A 23,759-nucleotide genomic window follows, 5' to 3' on the forward strand; every position below is an offset into this window, starting at 1 on the left:
CATCAGCACCAAACTCTCAAGAATGGCTCTTAAAACTGAAACAAAGCCATGCCTCCCCCTTTTAATGTGCAACATTCAAAATATAAATTAAACTTAAAATTATACATTGATGGGATCTGTTCATAGGAATTGGAATAATGTAGCCAACATGGATGATGGAGGTACAGGACGTTGTATCATTGAGGTGAAACTTTAATTTTTTTTTCTCCACAGCTTCTGTATAAAGTGATTATTTACATTATGGGGGAGCCGGTGTTGGGCTGGGGTATACTTAGTTAAAAATCATACAACATCAGGTAATCGTACAACATGATGTGAAGGAGCTGGTGTTGGACTGGGATGGACAAAGTTAAAAATCACACAACACCAGGTTATTGTCCAACAGGTTTATTTGGAAGCACTAGCTTTCGGAGCGCCACTCCTTCATCAGGTGGTTGTGGAGTGTAAGATCGTAAGACACAGAGTTTATAGCAAAGGTTTACAGTGTGATGTAACTGAAATTGTATATTGAAAAAGATCCCATTTGTTTGTTAAGTCTCTCACCTTTTAGAATGACCATGAAATTATATATTGAAAAAGATCTTTCTAAATTTGATTATTTACAACATTTTCAATTTTTATTTCAGATATTCAGCATTTTCAACACTTTGCATTTGTCCACATGATGTCATTGGAGCAAAATACCATGAGAGGAACAGAACTGGAATGTTATTTGTAAAACTCAATAAACCCACATCCTATCAGCTCTTCTCTAAACGAAAAAAAAATCAGTATTTCTCTGTTCTACTGGTGCTCTGTTAATGTAAACATGCTTGATTGCAAACAAGAAAACCAGAAAGATGCACATCCTTTATGCTTCAATGAATTTTTCTTGCTGTTAAAATGTTCTGGGTTGTGAAGTGTGCCCTTGCCTGTCTTTGGGAGTTGAGGTGTTGAAGGAATGCTCTAGGCAGTACTGGCCTGTAATCCAAACATTATTCGTCCAATCACAGGCAACTTTAAGCCTCAGTGGAGCCCTGCATCTTTATAATGTGAATTGATTGCAGGCCCAGGTCACTAAACCCTGCATGAATTCTCTCTGCTCCAGGGAAACTCAGTAAAAGATGTAACACTGAAGTCAAAGTTCTGGTACGATACGTAAAACTCATAATTATTTCTATTTTTATTGCGGTAAGTGAACACTGTTAATCTTATTCAAAGATTGCAATTATTTTTCCATATCAACACAGCTCAAGGTGTTTAGCTGAAAAACGTTGATTTATGAGTTCTTCTGACAGTGTTTATCTATGGAATTAATGTTGGTTTGTTTAAAGCAGCCTGACATAATTTATGCCAATGAATTCTAGACTCTTCCACTGCCTGTGGGTGCCTGAAACTGAGTAAAGCTGAGTTTCAAGGCAATTATACGGTGAATTGTATACTTATGCATTCGTTTACTCAAAGATTTAAGGTGTGACCATGGCTAATTGGTATTCACATACAATAAAACAGTCAGGGAACGAAACGTTTGCAGCAAAAACTTCTAGCTCGGCGAACAGAACCACAACAAATCCACACCAACCCTCCAAAGAGTAACCCATCCAGACCCATTTCCCTCTGACTAAGGCACCTAACACTACGGGAAATTTCGTTCAGGCAATTCACCTGACCTGCACATCTTTGGACTGTGGGTGGAAATCGGAGCAGCCAGAGGAAAGGGAGAATGTGCAAACTCCACACAGATAGTCGCCCAAGGCTGGAATCGAACCTGGGACACTGGTGCTGTGAGGCTGCAGTGCTAACCACGGAGCCATTGTGCATACAGGGGAGTCCATCCTCATGATCAGGTCACAGGTTTTTGTAGACTGTCACTGAATACAGATCCAAAACAATCAGAGGAACTAAAAAGAAAATGCTCGCTATGATCACTCCACGGGTGACGTGTGCTAGGTTAAAAAGATCAACTTTGAAAGGAGTTAAAACAAGGCTGGAAGAGTCCACTAACTTGGGACAGAAGGAAAGGAAGTTTCCAGAGCCATAGACAGTTTTAGAGCTAAGATTTATGAAGCTAGGAAAGGAAAGGAAGAGGAGTTACGCACCGGAGCAAAGAATCTCTTTCTATTTTCCCAGAATCAATCTGATGTCCACACATAGGACAGTGGAACATCAATTTGTGGTGTATACGAGGTTGGGAGAAGAAAAATGTTTTTCCATGGTTTATATTACAAGTTGCATACAAATGTAGTTTTTAGTTAATAGTACTTTCAGTATTTTGTTAGAGTAAACATCTTAAAAAAGGAAATCTTGATGTCATACTTTCAGCTATTGACATTAAAAAAATTGGATTTCCAGTTATGATGCCTGCCATCAGGAAGCTCAAGTTGTCTTCAACAGTCAGTGAACGTAGTCACAAACTTCAGTATCACCATCAGGAACCTGATTATTCGCCTTTTGAAACCAAAGACTCCACCCTGGAGCATTTCGTTGTCACTGGATTGAAGTCCTGGAAGTTCCTTATGAATGTTATTGGATATATCAGCAGCACTTGGAAGCAGCTCAAGAAGGTAGCTCATCACCATCTTAAGGGCAATTAGGAATGGGTAATACTGGCCTAGGCACCACCACTGCAATCTGTGAAAGACAAGTTGACAAAGGTCGAGCAGTGGATGTGGTGTATATGGATTTCAGTAAGGTTTTTCATAAGGTTCCTTCAGTAGGCTCATTCAGAAAGTTAGGAGGTATGGGATACAGAATTTGGCTGGCCAAAAGATGACGGTAAGTGGTAGTGGATAGAAAATATTCCACCTGGAAGTCGGTTACCAGTGGTGTCCCACAGGCAAGAGGGCCTCTGCTCTCTATAGTTTTTATAAATGACTTGGATGAAGAAATGGAAGTTGATGACACAAAGTATCGAGGTCTGTTACAACTAACAAGACATTGACAGGATGCAGAGCTGGGGTGAGAAGTGGCAGATGGATAAATGCAAAGTGATTCATTTTGGAAGGTTAAATTTGAATGCAGAATACACGGTTAAGGACAGGATTCTTGGCGGTGTGGAAGAACAGCAGGACCTTTGGGTCCACGTATGTAGATCCCTCAAAGTTGCCACCCAAGTTGATAGGGTTGTTAAGAAGGTGCATGCTGTTTTAGCTTTCAAACTCAATCCCCTGTTAAAGAGGCGCAATGATTTACTGCAGCTCTATAGAACCCTGGTTAGACCACCCTTGGAATATTGTGTCCAGTTCTGGTCACCTCATTATAGGAAGGATGTAGATGCTTTAGAGAGGGTGCAGAGGAGATTTACTAGTATGGTGCCTGGATTCGAATGTATGTCTTATGAAGAGAGGTTGAGGGAGCTAGGGCCTTTCACACTGGAGAGAAGGAGGAAGAGAGGTGACTGGATGGAGGTGTACAGGGTAATGAGAGGCAGAGAGAGAGTAGATAGCCAAAGACCTTCCCCAGGGCAGGAATGGCTGTCCGGAGGGGTCATAATTTTAAGGTGGTTAGATGAGGGTTTAGGGGAAATGTCAGAGTTAGGTTCTTTACACTGAGTGGTGGGTGCGCGGAATGTACTGCTAGCGGTGGTGGTAGAGTCAGAGACATTAGGGACATAAGTGACTGCTGGACAAGCACATGGACAGCAGAGGGGTGTGTAGGTTAGGTTGGTCTTAGATTAAGATAAATGCTCGGCCCAACATCATGGGCCGAAGGGTCTGCACTGTGTCGTACTGTTCTACATTTAAGAATGTGGTGCTGGAAAGGCACTGCCAGTCAGGCAATGTTAGAGGAGCAGGAGAGCTGCCGTTGCAAGTATAGGCCCTTCCTCAGGAACGAGGCTTGTAGCCTGAGGGGTCTGAGAGATAAATGGGAGGGGCTGGAGCTCAGGGTAGACAGCTGGGAATGTGTAAGGTAGATGAGGGTGATAGGTCAGAGAGGAGGATGGAAAGGAAGACAGAGAGGAAGAACAGTTTAGGAGGGTGGTGCTGAGTTGGAAGGTTGGATCTGGGATGAGGCGGGGGAGAGGGAAATGAGTAAACTGGTGAAATCCATATTGATTCCATGTGGTTGAATGGTCCCAAGGTGGGAGAGGAGGCATTCTTCCTCCAGGTGTTGGGGGTTGGTTAGGATTTGGCAGTGGAGGCAGCCCAAGGTCTGCATGCTCTTGGCGGAGACAGAGTGGGGAGTTAGTGTTCGTCCAAAGGGATTGTTTACTACCAGTGTCCCAGAGATGTTCTCTGAAACCTTCCGCAAGTTGGCGTCCTGTCTCCCCAATGTAGAGGGGACCAAATCGAGAGCAACGGACACAGGAAATGACGTGGGTGGAGCTACAGGTAAATCGCTGTCTGATGTGGAAGGACCCTTTGGGACCTTGGACAGAGGTGGGGGGGGGGGGGGGTGGGGGGGGAGACATGTGGGCACAGATTTTGCACTTCTTGCGGTGGCAGTGGAAGATGCCGGGAGAGGAGTGTGGGTTAGTGGGGGGAGGGTGGGGGCGGGGGGGGAGTGTGCACCTAACAAGGGAGTGACGGAGGGAATGGTATCTCCGGAACACAGATAGAGATGGGGAGGGAAATATATCCCTGGTGATGGGGTCTGTTTGTAAGTGGCAGAAACGGAGGAGAATGATGTGATGTATCTGAAGTTTGGTGGTTGGAAGGTGAGGACCAGGGAGGCTCTGTCCTTGTTGCGATTGCAGGGGTGGGGTTCAAGGGAGGAGGTGTGGGAAATAGAGGAGATGAGATGAGGGACATCGTCGAGCAAGTGGGAGGGGAAATTGTGGTCTTTGAAGGAGGCGGCCATCTGGGATGTTCTGGAGTGAAATTGGTCTTCCTGGGAGCAGGTGTGGAGGAGGCAGAGGAATTGGGAATATGGGATAATATTTTTACAGGAGGCAGGGTGGGAGGAGGTGTAGCCGAGGTAGCTGTGGGAGTTGGTGGGTTTGTAGTAGATATGCATGTTGAGTCGGTCACCAGAAATGGAGGCGGAGAGGTGCAGGAAGAGGAGGGAGGTGTCCGAGATGGTCCAAGTGAACTCGAGGTCACAGTGGAAGGTGTTTGTGAAGTTGATGAACTGTTCAGCCTCCTTGTGGGAGCACAAAGTAGCACCAATACAGTTGTCATTAATGTAATGGAGGAAAAATTGGGGAATGGTGCCAGTGTAGCTGTAGAAGATCGACTGTTCCATATACCCAACAAAGAGACAGGCATAGCTGGGGCCCATGCAGGTGCCCATGGCTACCCCTTTGGTCTGCAGGAAGTGGGAGGATTTAAAGGAGAAATTATTGAGAGTAAGAACCAGTTCAGCCAATTGAATGTGTGCGTCAGTGGATGGTGGGATCGGTGTGAGAGGGCTTGGATGCCTTTGTCATGGCAGATGAATGTTTACAGTGACTGGATGTCCATGGAGAAGATAAGGCGTTGGGGGCAGTAGAAACAAATGTCATGGAGGAAATGGAGAGCATGTGGGGAGTTCCTGAATCAAAGGGGACAGGACAGTGTAAAGGTACGCAGAGATAAATTCAGTGAGGCAGAAGCAGGCTGAGACAGTGGGTCGACCGGGGCAGTTAGATTTGTGAATTTGGGTAGGAGGTAGAACTGGGCAGTGTGGGGTTCCTGGACTAGGAGGTTGGAGGCTGTGGGTGAGAAATCCCCTGAGGTGATGAGGGAGATGATGGTTTGATGATGGGAGGTGAGGTCATGGTCAAGGACAGGAGGAGGAGTCCGCGAATTGGTGTAGGGTCAGCGTGCCAAACCACCACTGTGTCATTTTCCTCCACCCCCCTTCTGCTGGTTTGGTGATGTTGTTGGGATTGGAGCGGAGGGGTCCACGTTGCAAGGGTGAGAAGTTGGAATGGGTGAGGGGGGTGGACAGGTTGAGGCGGTCAATGTCCCAATGGTAGTTAGAAATGAAGAGATGGAGGGTGGGTAACAGACCAACACAGGGTGTGATGAATGTATTGTATGTTCTAATGTTCTATGAAATGGAGTTTAAATGCTATGCAGAATTATTTACTGGCTTCTTAATATTTTTAATGTTAATTTTTTTTTAAAGTGGCCCTTACATGTAAAAATATCAACTTTATTTTTAAAGCATCCTCAAAAGCCTGAAAATGGGGGGGCAGAACTAGCAGAGATCTACCCAGGTGACCAAGTCTGTCTGGGGTCATGACTAGTTTTAAAAGGAGGTGGAAATGTGTTGCTGGAAAAGTGCAGGTCAGGCAACATCCAAGGAGCAGGAGATTCCTCAGGCTTATGCCCGAAACGTCGAATCTCTTGTTCCTTGGATGCTACCTGACCTGCTGCGCTTTTCCAGCAACACATTTTCAGCTCTGATCTTCAGTATCTGCAGTCCTCACTTTCCCCTGGTTTTAAAGGAGGGATTGGATTCCAGTGCCTTGTTTTTTAAACCAGATCAAATTGCAGGACACTGGTTTATACTGAAGGTAAATCTTTGCTTGAAATTCCTCAATATTTTACACTGGTTTAGCTGATTTCAGGAGAATTGCACCCAGGAAAAGAAAATGAATTAAGAGTAGTGGGAACTTTGTCCTGCACTGAAGTCCACATTAATTACCTGACCACATTACTACCTGCTGGGTGCCATTATTCATATTGTATCTGTTAATAATACAAAGTAAACTCCCTTATACAATACTAATCCTCTTAACTACTCAACACAGTACATGTTTATTTGTTGGGATCACATGGAATCTTTGAGACAGTAAAAATCTTGCTTCATTCTTTTTCATAAAATTCTCAAAATTGCTAATCAAGTACAAATATAACCAGAAGGAAATATTTGTTAAGTTTACAATACTCGCAGTGAATATCGACTCGAGGGTTTCATTGTTATAAACTTTGCTTTCTGGCTCTTTCATTCAGTCGTATTTCCAAGTCTCCTGTGAGATATCTAGCATTGGAGACTGGACTGTGCAAATTCTTCATGACTCTTACCAAAATCACTCCCTCACCGAGTTGAGTCTTGACTATTTGGACATGGTAATGTTATCTCCTCCAATGGAACACACTGATCAAATATCCTGGAGTTGGTAAAAGCAAGATTCACCCAAATGTACTGCTTAATGATTGCTACAAAGGACCCTGGTACCTCGCGGTTGGGAACTGGTTCTCCAAATGTTAGAGCTACTGAGACACAGCAGTGATTTGACATTAACAATTTTTCTCACTTGAACATACTCATTTCTCATCAGATCTCAGCAACACAGTTCAATAGCTCAAATCACATTTAGAAAATGGCTCACTTTAAAATCAGTCAGCACCCCATTGCTAAAGATAACAGGACAAAGGAATATCAGACAAGCTAAATCTTTATCTGATTATAACAACAGCAGGCTCACTATAAACAGCAACACTACAGATGAAACAATGAGAAAGACAATTCATTGTTAACTCACGGACCGTGCACAGTCCATCGAGATTCTCTTTACAGTAATCGTGAAAAGTGCAGATACAAATATATATAAAGACCATAATTAATTAGCAAAATCAGTCTTTGCCAATTGCCCTGAACCAAATATGGCAAATACCTGATAATTCACATTTAACCCTAATTCTGTAGTAATTTCCATTTTCATTATTCGACTGTCAAGTGATAGGAATACAGTCTCTTTGCCCGGACTTCTCCAGTTTTGTTGAGCAGATGCATTTGGTCAATTATCCCTATTTCTATGTAGACAATCCCAGAAGTCTGCTACATTGTGTTTCTTGATATTAGTAGAAGGAATATTGATTTTCTACAGCTCGTGATCGATTCCTTGATCCATCGCTGTCATGGTAGTCCTCGGAGGATGATGCTTGAGACTGTAGTAGACGTTCGGAGTTATTGGCACGAACAGAGATGGACGTGTCTGATCTGGGGTGTGCCGAATGAATGTTGGCTGATGTCCCTTCAACTTGGGCAGCAGAATGTGGGCTGCCAGCTACAGAGTTGGCAAAATAGTGCTGTGATTGATGGGCATCACTTCTGCAATTAGGTTGTGTAGGGGCAGCTGGAGGTGTGGCAGTGTGTGCAGAATTCATCTCTGTAAGGGATAACAAAATAGGTTGTAAGATTGATTTATTACATCGGGATTCCCCATGGACTTTCAAATACATCAGGCAAATGATTTGTGATGGAGAAAGAAATACTTTTCCAGCCTTTCCCAAAGGCTTTCAGAGTTTCTGTCACCGGTTGTGAAATTCTGTTTGAACCATCTCCATCCCTTTTTTTTTGGTAACGATCACAAAGTCGATGATGAATGTGGCTGACAGATTTATCACTGTACTCAACTGCCTCGTCAAAGACCCCATTTTCTTATACTGATGGATCACCATAGTTAATGATCACTTTGTGAATAAATCCTTCCTGATATTGAACCTTACCTTGTCTTTACTGCTTTGAAACAATGCTTCCTTGACTCAAATTCACGGAATGATACGAAATGACATTCCAGATTGAAGATTTCTATTCCATTTTATACTTTATACATCCCCCCTCACTCCATTCTCAAAAGCTGCTTCTTTCCTCAGGTTTTTCCTTAGTTCTGTCTTCCAGAGTTTGAAAGAATTCTTTTTTGAACTGGAGGCTCAAACTCAACTCAGGCCTGACCAGGGGATGAAGCAGCTCAAGTTACAATGTCAGACGTTATGGTTGGTGACATAGCTCAACATTCAAACCTGTTCTGAAGTATCGAAAGATTATAGGCTTATGCTATGACATGGACTCATTTTGCACCAAGATTATTAAAATGGATTTTGGACAGGTACAAACAGCTATTTGTTTCTTATTCTTGTAATGTTCCCAAGTGCCAGGTTGGACCTTGGCTGAAAGAGGTGGAGATGGATATTAAAATGTGTTTGGTTAGTTAACAGTAAAACAAGTCGTTTCAGTCTGAGAAACAGCCCCAATATGGTGTCAAGGAAGCTAACAATGAGGCTTTACTTATTTAAGTATTGGCTAAGAGTGAGGATTTGAGACGGTGACCAATTTGGCAATATTAACTGGAGAGTAAGAAAAATGTGAAAAAAAAAGTCACATTGAGGGCAGGGTACTGGAGGATCATGGAATTTTTACTGAGATATAAACTAATAGGTAAGAGCCATTGTGTTCTTAAAGGGAAGTCAAGTATGCCCCAATATGATGTAATTAAAGTTTGGCACAAGGTTCCTTTTGTCATATTTGCAGAAAGAGTTAGTGGATTCAATATTGGTGGCAGAATGCTCAGCTGTATCAAATATGGCTCAGGAAATCAAGAATATATGTAACTATATCAGATTCTAGGCAGCTGGAGAGATTCACTGGAATTGACTCTCTTCACTCCTTATCACTGGAAACATTCTTGTGAGTGTTTTCTGTATTCTTTCTATTCCCTTCACATCATTCTTAAAGTGAGGTGTCGATAACTAAGTGAGGGACTTTCCTGCTCCCCAGATGCTGCCTGACCTGCTGTGCTTTTCCAGCACCACTCTAATCTTGACTGTGAGGCCAACTCATGTCTTATAACAACAAGGCAGTTATTGTAATCTGTGCCCTAAAGAGAAGAATGCTGTGTGAATACGGACAGTTTAAGTGTTGGGCAAAAACTTGGTAAATGGAATATAATGTGGGGGAAATGTAAGGTTATGCACTTTGGTAGGAAGAGTAGAGGAATTCTTCATTATATAAATGGAGAAAGACTACAGAAAGCTACAGACCAGAGGAATTTGGCAGTCCTTGCATGAATCACAAACAGCATATTAATTCAGCAGGTAATAGGGAAAGCAAATGGACTATTGGCCTTTATTTCAAAAGAAATGAGAGTAGAAAAATAAGGAAGTCTTAATAAAACTTGCAAGGCTGGAATATTGTGAACATTTTTGGAGTCCTTATCTAAAGAAAGATATATTGGCATTGGATGCAGTCCAGATGAGGTTGTGAAGCTGATTCCAGGAATGGAGCTAATGTTGTATGAGGAGAGGTGGAGTAGTTTTGGCCTGTACTCATAAGAGTTCAGAAAAATGAGAGATGAATTTATTGAAACATACAAGATTCTTAAGGGATTTTACAGGTTAAAAAGACTGAATTTGTTTCCTAGATCATACAGTCTAGGACCAAAGGGCATAATCTCAGAATAAAAGGTCACCCATTTAAGACAGAGATGAGAAGGAATTTCTTCTTTCAGAAAGTGGAATTCTTTACCACACAGGGCTATTGAGGCTGGGTCAGGGTCTCCAAGGAGGAGATAGACAAATTTTTAATCAGGAAGGGAATCAAGAATTATGGGGGGAAAGGCAGGAGAGAGTGGAGTTGAGGATTATCAGATCAGCTACGATCTTGTTGAACACTGGAGTAGACCCAATGGGCTGAATGGCCTCCTTCTGCTCTTATACCCTTGTCTGCTTTATTAACTGTCTCTCAAATGATCATATATATATCTGCATAAATCACTAAATACATATCTATCTCAAGGTTCATTTGCTTCTGCACTGCTTTCAGATTTGTACCCATTATTGTCTATAGTTTCCACCCACCTACCCCTCCTAAACATTCTTTCAAAATGAATCGCTGCACATATCTCAATACCGCATTCCACCATCCTGTCTGTCTTTCTGAAGTTCTACACTATCCTTCTCAGAGTTCACAACGCTTCCATATTTCATATCATCTGCAATTTTTAAAATTATGTCCTGTATGTCAAAGAGTAAGTCATTAATAAACATCAGGAAGAGAAAGGGCCCTATTACCGACTCCTGAGAAACTTCACTACAGCCATCCTTTATCAAATGCCTTTTTGGAAACCCATGTACTCCATATCAATAGCGCGATCCTCACCCATCCTCTCTATTACTTCTTCATAAAGTTAACTAAAGACTTTAGTTGGTTAATTAAACACAATTTGCCCTTGACAAATCCATATTGATATTCCATAATTAATTATATTTTTCCAAGTGACTGCCAATTTTGTCCTGAATTGTTTTTGGATGTTTCTGCATTGCTGATGTTAAGTGATTAACTGTATTTGCTGGGCCTATCTTGATGTTATTGTTTTAAACAAGTACATAACATTTGCAATTCTTCAGTTCCTTGACACTATCCATGTCTAAAGAAGGCTGGAAATTTATGGTCAGTGCCTCCACAATTTCCAATCTCACTTCCCTCAGTATCTTTGGGTGCATTACATCTGGTTCTGGTAGTTTACCGACTTTTAAATATAGACACACAATAAATACTTCCTTATCAAATTTAAACTCTTCAAGTATCTGAGCTACCTCCTCTTTCGCAATGACCTTTGCAGCATCTTCCTAGGGCTCGTGATGTAAGGGGCAACATATTCATATGTGTATTTGTGTGCCACACAAAGAGTTGTTGCATAAGATAAAGATGCGTGACATCACAGTAATGTATTAGCATAGATAGAAGATTGGTTAACGAACAGAAAGCAAAGAAAGGGGAAAAATGGGTATTTTTCTGGTTGACAATCAGTGGCGAGTGGTGTGCCTGAGGTATTAGTGTCAAGACTATAATTATTTACAATTTCCATTGATGATTTAGAGTTGAGGACCAAGTGTAGCATGTCAAAGTTTACAGATGATACAAAGAGAAGTGGTAGAGTAAAGTGTGCAGAGGGATATAAATAGGTTAAATGAATAGGCAAGGGTCTGGTTGATGGGGTACAATGTTGGTAAGTGTGAGATCATTCATTTTGGTAGGAATAACAACAAAATGGGGTATTAATTAAATGATGAAAAATTGCAGCATGTTGCTGTGCAGAGAGACCTGGGTGTCCTTGTGCATGTATTACAAAAAGTAAGTGCAGTAGGTATTTAAGATAGCAAATGGAATATTGTCCTACATTGCTCGTGGAATGGAGTTTAAAAACGGTTATCCTGCAGTTGTATTGGATACTGGTGAGGCCACACCTAGAGTGCTGTATATAGTTTTGGTCTTTTACTTGAGAAAGGATGTACTGTCACTGGAGGAGGTGCACAGATTCCTGAGTGGAGAGGATTGGCTTATAATGAGATATTGAGTAGACTGGGTCTATATTCATTGGAGTTTAGAAGAATGAAGGGGGATCTTACAGAAACAAAATTATGAAGGGAATAGATAAGATTGAAGCAAGGAGGTTGTTTCCACTGGCAGGTGAAACCAGAACAAGAGAGCTTCAAAATGAGGGTGAGCAGATTTAGGACGGAGTTGGGGAGGAACTTCTTCACCCAAAGGGTTGTGAAGATGTGGAATTCCCTGCCCAGTGAAGCAGTTAGGGCTCCTCATTGAATGCTTTTAAGGCAAAGATGGAAAGAGTGTTGAACAGTAAAGGAGCTATGGGTTATGGTGAGTGAGTGGCTAAGCATAGCCGAGTCCACGAAAAGATCAGCCATGATATACAGGTGGCACAGTGGCTCAGTGGTTAGCACTGCTGCCTCACAGCACCGGGCTCCTGGGTTCAATTCCAGCCTTGGGCCACTATCTGTGTGGAGTTTGCACATTTTCTCAAATTTGTGTGGGTTTCCTCCCACAGTTGTAAAATGTGCAGGTTAGGTGAATTGGTCATGCTAAAATTGCCCATAGTGTTCAGGAATGTGTAGGTTAGGTGCATTAGTCAGGGGTAAACGTAGAGTAATAGGTCAGGGGAACAGGTTGAGGTGGGTTACTTTTCAGAGGGTTGGTGTGGACTCGTTGGGCTGAATGGCCTGTTTCCGCACTGTAGGAATTCTTTAAAACAATTCAATTGAATGGCAGAATAGGCTATGGAGGATTGGTTGTCTAATTGGAAGCAAAGAGTGGGAATAAGTAGGTCACTTGAGTTGACAGTATATGACCAACGGAATGCCATAGGGATTAGCTCTGGAGCCTCAGTTACTTACAACCTAGATAAATAACCTGACTGAAGGTACAGGAACTAAATGTATTAATGGTATAATAATGGATAGGAAAGTGAGTTGTGAAGAGGACATAAGGAATCTGCAAAAGAGGTATAGATAGGTTATGTGAATAGCCACAGGTATAGCAGATGGAGCATCGTGAACTTGTTCATTTTGGTAGTAATTAGAAAAACAGTCTATTAGCTAAATGGAAAGAGCTTGCAGAGTTCTAAAGTACAGAAAGATATCTTGTTGTCTTCTTACGCAAATCATATAAAGTTGGTAGGCAGATGCAGCGAGTGCTTCGGAAGGCACATGGAACGTTGTCCCTTCTGGAACAGGAGTGAAATATAAAAGTTGGGATGCTTTGCTAGAGATGTTTAGATTATTGGTGATTTCATTGTATGACCTCAATGTACAGTTTTGTTCTCTTTTCTTTAAGAATACAAATTACAATATTTCTTCTTGGTTAAACCTTACTTGGGATTGGATATGTCTACCCTGTGGATTTAGAGAGGTTTACTCACACAAACGCCGATTCCAATTTCCTCTCACCCTCAGATTTTTCACAGGAACCAAGAATAAGCAATACCCTTCCCCAATACACGTCACACTGACAGACTGCAAACTCCATTAGTAACCATCAGTCACAGTGTTCCACTGTTCAGACATATTTCAGACTAAACAGACATCCACAAAGTTGCTTTAAAATTCATAAAGTTTACGATCAAACTTTCATCGAACATGCGCACAGCTGTCAGTGCTTCCCTCATCACAACCTGTAAATCTCATTAGTAAGATCAAATCCCATTCAGTGTCCCAATAACCATAACCTCTGCAAAGCAATATCCCAATTAGTGATGTTTTTAAGTTAACCTGAATGGGGATAAAAACAGATTTCTATAGCATTTCAAAAACGATGGGACAGGTCAGCTTTCAGACCAGAATAGGCTAACCACATATTAATGACCAGCCAACTGTTGTACGCCCAATTTGTGAAACTACTAAAACTAAAATTCTTTTATTTCCCTCACATTTGAGGATTAAATGTGTAACCACCTTAAATTGTTTCCACATACAAGAGGAGCAGCAATGCAGATTCCCCTATAAAAACTAGGTCAATTCATTTTGATTCTGATGCTTAGTAAGAAATACAAAAATCTGCCAAGAGCTTTTCTGCGAAGTACTAAGGAATCGGCTTCACTGAAGGATGCATTTGCCTGAAGCACACACTCTTCTACATGAGGGGACTGAAGCTCAGTGTGAACAACCGGAGGTGATGACAATATGTTTGAAATAACCAAATGGTCTGCCCAAAAGCGAATCAGAAAACATGGAAGGGAGATTTAGATTGTTATTAAAGTGAGTGAGAATTTGGAGGGGTGTAACTTTGACACACCAGTAGCGTAATATCATACCATCTAACAAATGTAATGTGACGTATATGTTACACCTTTGCAAAACCTGCTAATGCAGGAATTATCATTTGCTTGCAGTTATGAGAGCAGTTTCAGTTTAGCCACAGAATATTAATGATGTGGAGGTGCTGGTGTTGGACTGGGGTGGACAAACTTAAAAGTCACACAACACCAGGTTATAGTACAGGTTTATGTGGAACTTCCAAATAAACCTGATGGACTATAACTTGGTGTGCGAGACTTTTAACAGAATATTAAAGGTACGGAATGATTATATAAAATTTCACACGAGGCTGCCACTTGCTTCATCGTATGCATGTCAGTCCTTTGAATAAGCAATTCAATGAATCCAATTTCCTTATTCTTTTCTGAGGACCCTACAATTTTTTCTCCCTTTTAAGTATTAACCCAATTCCCATTTGAAAGTTCTTATTCAATCTATGTCTATAATCCTTACAACCAGTGAATTTACGTCATAATAATATGCTGTGTATTTTTATTTCAAAGAGCATAGAACAGTACGGGACAATACAGGCCCTTCAGCCCTCGATGTTGTGCCGACCTTTTATCCGACTCGAAGATCAGACTAACTTCACATAACCTCCATTTTACTATCCAAGTCGCTAGATACTGCCTATCCAAGAGTCACTTAAATGTCCCTAATGGAGATTTCTACTATCACTGCTGGCAGTGCACTCCACCCACCACTCTGTGTAAAGAACCTACCTCTGACATCTCCCCTAAACCCTTCTCCAATTGCCTAAAAATTATGCCCCCTTGTTATAGTCTTTTCTGCCCTGGGAAAAAGTCTCTGGCTATCTATTCTATACCTCATCTCGTACACCTCTACCAAGTCACCTCTCATCTTTCTTCACTCCAATGAGAAAAGCCCTAGCTCCCCCCACCTTTCTTAAGATATGCCCTCCAGTCCAGGCAGCATCCTGGTAAATCTCCTCTGCACCCTTTCTAAAGCTTCAACATCCTTCTTATAATGAGGCAACACAATATTCCAACTGTCGTCTAACCAAGGCTTTATAGAGCTGCAGCATAACCTCGCGGCTCTTAAACTCAATCTCCCTGCTAATGCAAGCCATACACCTTCTTAACAACTTCATCAACTTGAGAAGCGAGTCTGTTTGAGGACGTGGCTGAAGAGCTTCAGGGCAGAGGAGATGACCTGGGGGGTGCAGTGAGAGAGGGACTCACTGAAATCCTTGTAGAGGGAGGAAGAGAACTTCTTTAAGGAAGGCATCCTGCAAGATGATTCACAGTAGATTAAAATCAACTAGGAGAAAAAGTGAGGACTGCAGATGCTGGAGATCAGAGCTGAAAAATGTGTTGCTGGAAAAGCGCAGCAGGTCAGGAGATTTGACGTTTCGGGCATTCCTGAAGAAGGGCTTATGCCCAAAACGTCGATTCTCCTGCTCCTTGGATGCTGCCTGACCTGCTGTGCTTTTCCAGCAACACATTTCTTAGCATCAACTTGAGTGGCAACTTTGAAGGATCTATAGATGTGGACCCTAAAAATCCCTCTGTTCCTCCACAGTGCCAAGAATCCTGTCTTTAACCCTGTAATCTGCATCCAAATTCGATCTTCCAATGTGAATGATTTCACACTTTCCCAGGTTGAACTCCATCTGCCTCTTCTCAACCCAGCTCTACATCTTCTCAATGTTCCATTACAACTTACATACAGCCATCCATACTATCCACAACTCCACTGTCATTAGCAAACTTATTAACCTACCCTTCCACTTCCTCATCCAAGTCATTTATAAAAATCACAAAGAGCAGGGGTCCCAGAACAAATCCTCTAAGGAACACCACTGGTCACCAAGCTCCAGGCTGAATACTTTCCATCAACTCCCACCTTCAGTCTTCTATGGGCCAGCCATTTATGTTATGACAGGTTTCTTTTCCCCCTACCTGCCTTACATCTGTTGTCTGTGGTTATCGAGCTTTTCATTCTCCCACCAAAACCTTTCAGGATTTTTAACATCTCAACCAAACCTCCCCTTAATTTTAGCTGCTAGAAGAGCAACCCAATCTCACCACATAATTGAAGGCTTTAGTTGCAAATACTGCTCCAATAAACCTCTGTGCTCTCTATATGCTTTTGATTTCCTCCCCAAAGTGTGGTGTTCACAAATCAGTCACAATACCCTCTGGGGACCTAACCAGCATAGAATAAAGATTTGTTCTGGTAATTCTTGCATTGATTAATAAACCAATGTGCATTTTTAAAAATTGCACCATTTAATTTATATTGCCTCTCATTTGTGCACCAAATCACTTCAGATTCTTAACTTTAATTCTATGTCTGCCAAATTCAACAGTTTATATCCTGAGAAAAACTGTTATTACCCTCCATATTGTTAGCTCCTTACAAATACTTTGTCATCTGAAAACTTTGAAATTATACCCTGTATATAATATGCAAGTCTAGGTCATTAATGGATTTCAAAAAGATAACAGCAAATCCTATTTCCCTGCCTCTAGTCTGAAGAGCAACCTGTTCGCTGATCTTAGCTCATTTCTAATCCTCATACTTGCTGTCACCGTTATCCACATCTAGTAACAAGTGTAGTGCTGCCACAACTATGAGGTTTCCTTGCTGTCTTACAGATATTGTGCCTTTCTGAGATCTGTATATTAATACAACATCCCCTTTTCCTTTGAAGAATAGGAAACATGTTCTAATAAATGGCATCAGTGTACAAGTGTCATCTTTACATATTAAGAACACAATTTGATGAACATAAATGATCAGATCTAATCTAATACTTAATGATCACAACTGGATCATGCAGCACACCACTGGGTGAAGCTATTGGTTATTGTGGATGTGTGTATATTGTGGTTTCGAGATGCCTGCTTGTTATCAGGTGTGATATTGTCAGTATCAGAATTATCACCTTTTCTGACAGACAGCTGGTCATGTATAACTCAGACGCGTTGTTTGTTTCACTGTAGCATTTTGCCATTACTTGTAACAAGGTCATATGACCTGGATTGTTCACAATGTATTTTCCCCACAAACCCACAAATCTGTGCAATAATCTCTAACTCTGATGTTTTGTCTTGGTCCAAGGTGGGATAACTGCAGATTCATTGATTATGTTTTTGTACCATTTTCTCCATTATTACCACAGTGCACTGTGTATATGTGGTTAGATGAGATTCTAGATCTGTGTGGATGAGAGTTGCTGGTGAGAGTAAACCATTGCTAAGAGGACGAGCACATCGATTTAGCATGGCTACCTGAAAATCATTTTTTTTAAAAGTGATCATGGATGTCACTGTGCTAACACAAAGGTGGATTCTGAGCGACCAGACAGCTGGGTTCATATTTCAGTTCGATAAATGGAGGTTTATTATAACTATGCACACTTGTGATATTGTAGACTGTATACAGTCTGAGCTGCATATTTACTGAGATAACTGTTAAATTACAGAGAGTGTTGACTAGTTTTGGCTCATTATAGGTAGGCTAGCTGACCGCTTGCCTACTGACTAACTGCCTACTAATGGAATTTACAGAAATAACACCTTTATACAATAGCTTCAAATATCATGATGTCATCTCACTGTCTTAAAAGTTCAATGCCTTTCAGAAATCTATGTAATCACACTGCAGCAACACATCAAGACTCCTCAGACAACACCTTTTAAACACATGACCACTTCCATCGAGAATGACAAGGGCAGCAGCTACATGGGAACACTACCACCGTAAGGTCCCCTCCAAGCCACTCACCATCCTGACCTGGGAATGTATCACTGTTGCTTCAGTATTGCTGGGTCAAAGTCCTGGAAAATCCCTCCCTAACAACACTGCACGTATCTTAAAGCCCCAAAGACTACAGTATTCAAGGCAGCAGCTTCCACCACCTTCTGAAGGGCCACAGACGTTTGCAATAAACGCTGGCCCAGCCTGTGATGCCTAAATCCTGTGAATGAATTAAAAGAAACTGCTGAACCTGACTTAAAGGGTTAACCTTTTCACTTTGGAAAAACAAAATGCAACCAGTGGGCTCTGGTCATATTTCAGGGAGACTTAGGGGTCTCTCTCTTTAAAAATATTCTTTTGTTTAGTATGCATTTACCTTTATCTACATCATTGCCTCTGTAATCATTTACTTAATACCTTTATTCTCAAAGAATTTTCAGGAATAGCAAGTGATAAACTAACTAATGCTTAACCTATTTAAAGGAAAGTTTTTATTGATCTATTTTAACATGAATCAGACAAATTAGAAGGGGGCTGAATGAATTATTTGACAGTTCACAGATCACACTGTAGATATACCTGCTAGTCATGACAACTACTTAATTAAGTCACCTTCTGAAAAATTGTATATACATGAACTACGTGAACCTAGTCTAGTCTACATATGACTCCAGAACCACACCAATGTGGTTTACTCTTCACTGCCTTCTGGGCAATAAATGCTGGGGCTAGCCAATCTAGCTCACATCCCATTAAATACCTGGAAATCCTCCATCATCAACTTCCTCATTAACCCTCTCCCTAACTTGATTAAAGAGCCCAATCAAATTTAGTCAAACATAACTTTTAACATAGCTGGAAAATATGTTGCTGGAAAAGCGCAGCAGGTCAGGCAGCATCAAAGGAGCAGGAGAATTGATGTTTCGGGCATAAGCCCTTCTTCACCCTCCTCATTCCTGAAGAAGGGCTTATGCCCGAAACTTTGATTCTCTTTCTCCTTTGATGCTGCCTGACCTGCTGCGCTTTTCAAGCAACACACTTTTCAACTCTGATCTCCAGCATATGCAGTCCTCACTTTCTCCTAGATAACTTTTAACATAGCCATTTTAATTTTAATTAATTCATTCATATTTTTCAATTTTGTCTTGGATTGTTTCACATCCTTGCCTCTTGAAAGAAACATTGGAGAAACCCGGAGCAGTTGGCCAGTTGGTCCTTTGAGCATGCTCAAATCACCTCTTTCATGAATATACTCAGTGACTTGGTTTCCACAGTTTTGTGTGAGAGAATTCCACAGGGTCACTACCCTGAGTGAAGAAATGTTTCCTCATTTCAGTCCTAAATGGGGTCGACCATATCCTGAAACAATCCCCTGATTCCAGACTCCACAGCCAGGGGAGGCATCCTCTCTACATTTAGTCTGTCCAGCCCTGTCAGAATCTTATACATTTCAATCAGATCCCCTCTCCTCATTCTAACCGCTACTAAAAACAAGCCTAGACAGACAAATCTACTCACATAGACAGTCATGTCATCCCCAGTGACAGCCCAGCGAACCCCTGCTGCACTCCCTCTATGGCAGGTATATCCTTTCTTGGTAGGGATAGCAAAACTGCATACACTACTCCAGATGTAATCTAATCAAGACCCTATATAACTTCAGTAAGACCTTCTGACTTCTGAAGTCAAATCATTTTGCAATGAAGGCCAGTATACAATTTCCTTCCTAATTGCTTACTACACCTGAGTGTCTACTTTCATAGACAGATGTAGGAGGATCTATTTGTATATCCAGACTTCCAACGTACCATCATTTAAATAACACTTAGCCTTTCTGTTTTTCACATGAAAACGTACACCTTCCCATTTAGCCACATTGTACTGCATCTGCTAGGTATTTGCCCACTCACTCAACTTATCGAAATCACCTTGAAGCCTCCCTGCCTCCTCCTCACAACTCAGTTCTCCTCAGTTTTGCATTGTCAGCAAACTTGGATAGGTTCCATTTGGTTCCCTCATCCAGATTATCTATATGTATTGTCAATAGCTGGGGCCCTAAGCACTGACCCTTGTGGTACAGCTAGGAAAAGACCATTTAATCCCTCTGTTTTCTATCGGTCAACCAATTCTCAATCCCTGCCAATCCCCTGTTCTTTACGTTTACCCACTAACACTGACAAAAACCTTCTGAACCTGCTGGGTTCTGTTCTCTCCCCATCTTGAACAGGGCTATAACAATTATAATCAGCCAATCCTCTGGTACTACTCTCATGTTTGAGCAGAATTGGATGATTATGCAATTTCCATCTTTATTTCCCATCCGGAGCCAGTGATATTTTTACTTTGAGCCTGTCAACCTTTTATGTATCTCACTTACATCCTAATTTTCCTATTCCCCTGTCACTATTTTGTGGCCCTGGCAAAATATCCTGATATGTAACATTAACTTTACTTATCTTTCTGCAGGTGCTGCTCAACCTGCTGAGTATTTCCAGTATTTTCTGTTTTTAATTTAAATATTAATTTAATATTTTAGCCTTGCTAACCAACCCCCCAAAATCCCCATCAAACATCTTTTCATTATGCAAGCTATTAATCCATCTCGGTTTCTTCCAATTGTCATCAGTCTCCCATCAATTCAAGTCACTCCATGTGACCTCAAGAAACAGCTGCAGGCATTGAAGACGGCAAAGACTGAGATAAATGCACCCTGGCCAATTACCACTCCATCAATCTCCTCTTGATCATTAGTAAAGTGATGGAAGATGTCATCAACAGGGCTCTCAGGATGGTTGTGCCAAGAACACTACCATGAGGAACTCCTGCAGATGTCCTGGAGCTGAGATGACTGACCTCCAACAACTACAACTTACAACAAGCCCAGCAGTAACCTGCTCAGTGATACCCAGTTTGGGCTCCATCAGGGCCACTCAGCTCCTGGCTTCATTGCAGCCTTCATTCAAACATGGACAAAACAGCTGAATTCCAGAGGGGAGGTGAGGTGAGTGTGACAGCCTTCACATCAAGGCCACATTTAATGGAGTATGGATTCAAGGAGCTGTAGCCAAACTGGAATCAATTGTGAACTGGCGGGGTTCGGGAAGACGCTCCCCTGGCTGGAGTCGTACCTGGAAGATGGTTGTGGTTGTTGGAGGTCAGTTATCTTTGTTCCAAGACATCTCTGCAGGAGTTCCTCAGGGTACTGTCTAAGCCCAAACATCTTCAGCTGCTCTATCAACGACCTTCCCTCCATCATAAAAAACACAAGTGGGGATGTTCACCAATTTGGAACAATATCCAGGCTTGGGCTGACAAATAACAAGTAACATTTACAACACACATTTGCCAGGAAATGATTATCTCCAATAATAGAGAATCATTGCCTCTTGTGATTCAATTGTAATTATTACCATTACTGAATCCCCACTATCAACATCCTTGGGATTACCATTGACCGCATACTGAACTGGACCCACCACATAAATACAGTGGCTACAAGATCAAGTCAAAGGTTTAGGGGACTAATCTCCTGAGTCCCAAAGCCTGTCCACTATGTACAAGGCTGCAAATGTGTTGCTGGTCAAAGCACAGCAGGCCAGGCAGCATCTCAGGAATAGAGAATTCGACGTTTCAAGCATAAGCCCTTCATCAGGAATGAGTCAGGGTACGATGGCAATAACATGCACAATCTACAAAATGCAATGCGGAACTTCACTCAGGCACCTTGGACAGCACATTCCAAACCCATGATCTCTTCCATCACGAATCACAAGGGCAGCAGATACACCATCATCTGCAAGTTTCCCTTCAAATCATTCACCCTCCTGACTTTACCTACCTGACATCCTAAGGTCAGGGAGGTAAAAACAATGACTACAGATGCTGGAAACCAGATTCTGGATTAGTGGTGCTGGAAAAGCACACACAGTAATTGGTCCTCGGATGCTGCCTGAACTGCTGTGCTTTTCCAGCACCACTAATCCAGAATTAGAAATAATATCACCATTCCTTCAGTGTTGCTAGGTTAAATCTTACAATTCCACCCTCAGGGCATCGTGGGTTTACCTACAGGACTTGAACTGCAACGTTCAAGAAGGCAGCTCACCACCACCTGCTCAAGGGCATTATTGGATGTTGTAAAAATGCTGGCCCAGCTAATAATGCTCATGCCCCATGAATGAATAATGAAAAAAAATGTTTTCTTTTAATATATCTCTATCCTCATACACTTTCCTTTCCTTTATAGTTTTCCCCATACCCTGTATTCTACCTGGTACATTACTGAATCATCAACAACATTTATCAAAAACACTTTTCATGTTTCAATTTGTATCATCCCTGGGGTTCCAGTTTTACATCCCTTCCCTATCATTCTTGAGAATCTGTCAGGTTTTATATTCTACACATGGCTCCTTTCTCTATCTGTATGTCCATTGTGGGGCAGAACAATGGTTTAATGGTTAGCACTCCTGCCTCACAGCATCAGGGATCTGGGTTCAATTCCATCCTTGGTTGACTGTGTGGAGTTTGCATATTCTCCCCATGTCTGTCTGGGTTTCCACTGGATGTCCCAGTTTCTTCCCACAGTCCAAAGATGTGCAAATTAGGTGGACTGACCATGCTAAATTGCCTATAGTGTCCAGGGACGTGCTGACTAGGTTGCTTAGATTAGATTAGATTAGATTCCCTACAGTGTGGAAACAGGACCTTCAGCCCTACAAGTCCACACCGACCCTCCAAAGAGTAACCTGCCCAGACCCATTCCCCCATTCTCTACTAATGCATCTATCACTTCGGGCAATTTAGCATGGCCAATTCACCTGATCTGTACATTATTGCATCATACCCTTTGGGGAAACTGGAGCACCCAGAGGAAACCCACGCAGACATGGGGAGAACGTGCAATCTCCACGCAGACAGTCGCCAGAGGCTGGATTCAAACCCAGGTCCCTGGCGCTGCGAGGCAGTGCTAACCACTGAGCCACCGTACCGTGCCACGTAGCCATGGGAAATGCAGGATAGGTTCGGGTGGCAGGTCGTGGGATACTGTTCAGATGATTGGTATGACCGGCTTCCACACTGTAGAGATTCTATGATCAATTTCCTTCTTCCTCAAGTACTTATGTACCCTGTCCTTCAATGTATTTATGCTATTTGTCTCAACTATGCCTTGTTGTAGTAAGTACCACATTATCACCACATTAAATAAATGAGATTCTCCTGAAATCTTAATTCAGTTTATTAATAAGTATCTATGTTCATTTCGCCTAGTTTCAGATGTGAGGTAGTGGCATAGTACTAATGTCACTGAACTGGAAACTTAGCTTACTGCCTGATGATCATCCATTCAAATCAGACCAGAGGCAGATAAATCAAAACTTAGCAGTGAAACTGTAACTAAACAATGGCCTGTCTTTAAAGAATATATAATTCAGGAATATTTGCAGGTGATGGTAGAGGTTCCTGGACAACATGAGACAGAAATTAAAATTAGGTAAATAAAGTGTGCTTATGGATAAAACCAGATCAAACATTGAAGTTTAGATGGGAATTGAAAGGGCAAATAAGTGAAACGAAGAGAACATGAGAAAAGCTAACACGAAAGAGAATCCAAAAATGTTTTTTCTAGGCATATAGAGGGTTGTGAACCTTTGAAATTCTCTACTCCAGAAGGCTATCCACATTGAGAGAATACATTTATTCAGGATTGGGGTCATAGGTTGTTGTGCGGCCAGCGAGATGAGAACAAAGCAGGCAATTGGAGTTAACGGAGACAAAATATTATTGAAC

At 41.7% G+C, this 23,759-nt stretch overlaps 1 protein-coding gene across 3 annotated transcripts in view; it reads right to left on the reverse strand.

The window, feature by feature from the left end:
• Positions 1 to 7,308: 7,308 nt before the first annotated feature.
• Positions 7,309 to 23,759, reverse strand: part of LOC132830315 (SH2B adapter protein 2) — a 128,728-nt gene continuing 112,277 nt past the window's right edge. For all 3 annotated transcript variants that reach the window (XM_060847914.1, XM_060847913.1, XM_060847915.1), the window contains one exon: positions 7,309 to 8,020. In XM_060847914.1, coding sequence (XP_060703897.1) covers positions 7,710 to 8,020 — 311 coding nt within the window. In that variant the 3' untranslated portion in view covers positions 7,309 to 7,709. The remainder of the gene's footprint in view (positions 8,021 to 23,759) is intronic.

The sequence above is a fragment of the Hemiscyllium ocellatum genome, chromosome 31, assembly GCF_020745735.1.
Source record: "Hemiscyllium ocellatum isolate sHemOce1 chromosome 31, sHemOce1.pat.X.cur, whole genome shotgun sequence".
In the NCBI taxonomy this organism is placed as follows: domain Eukaryota; kingdom Metazoa; phylum Chordata; class Chondrichthyes; order Orectolobiformes; family Hemiscylliidae; genus Hemiscyllium; species Hemiscyllium ocellatum.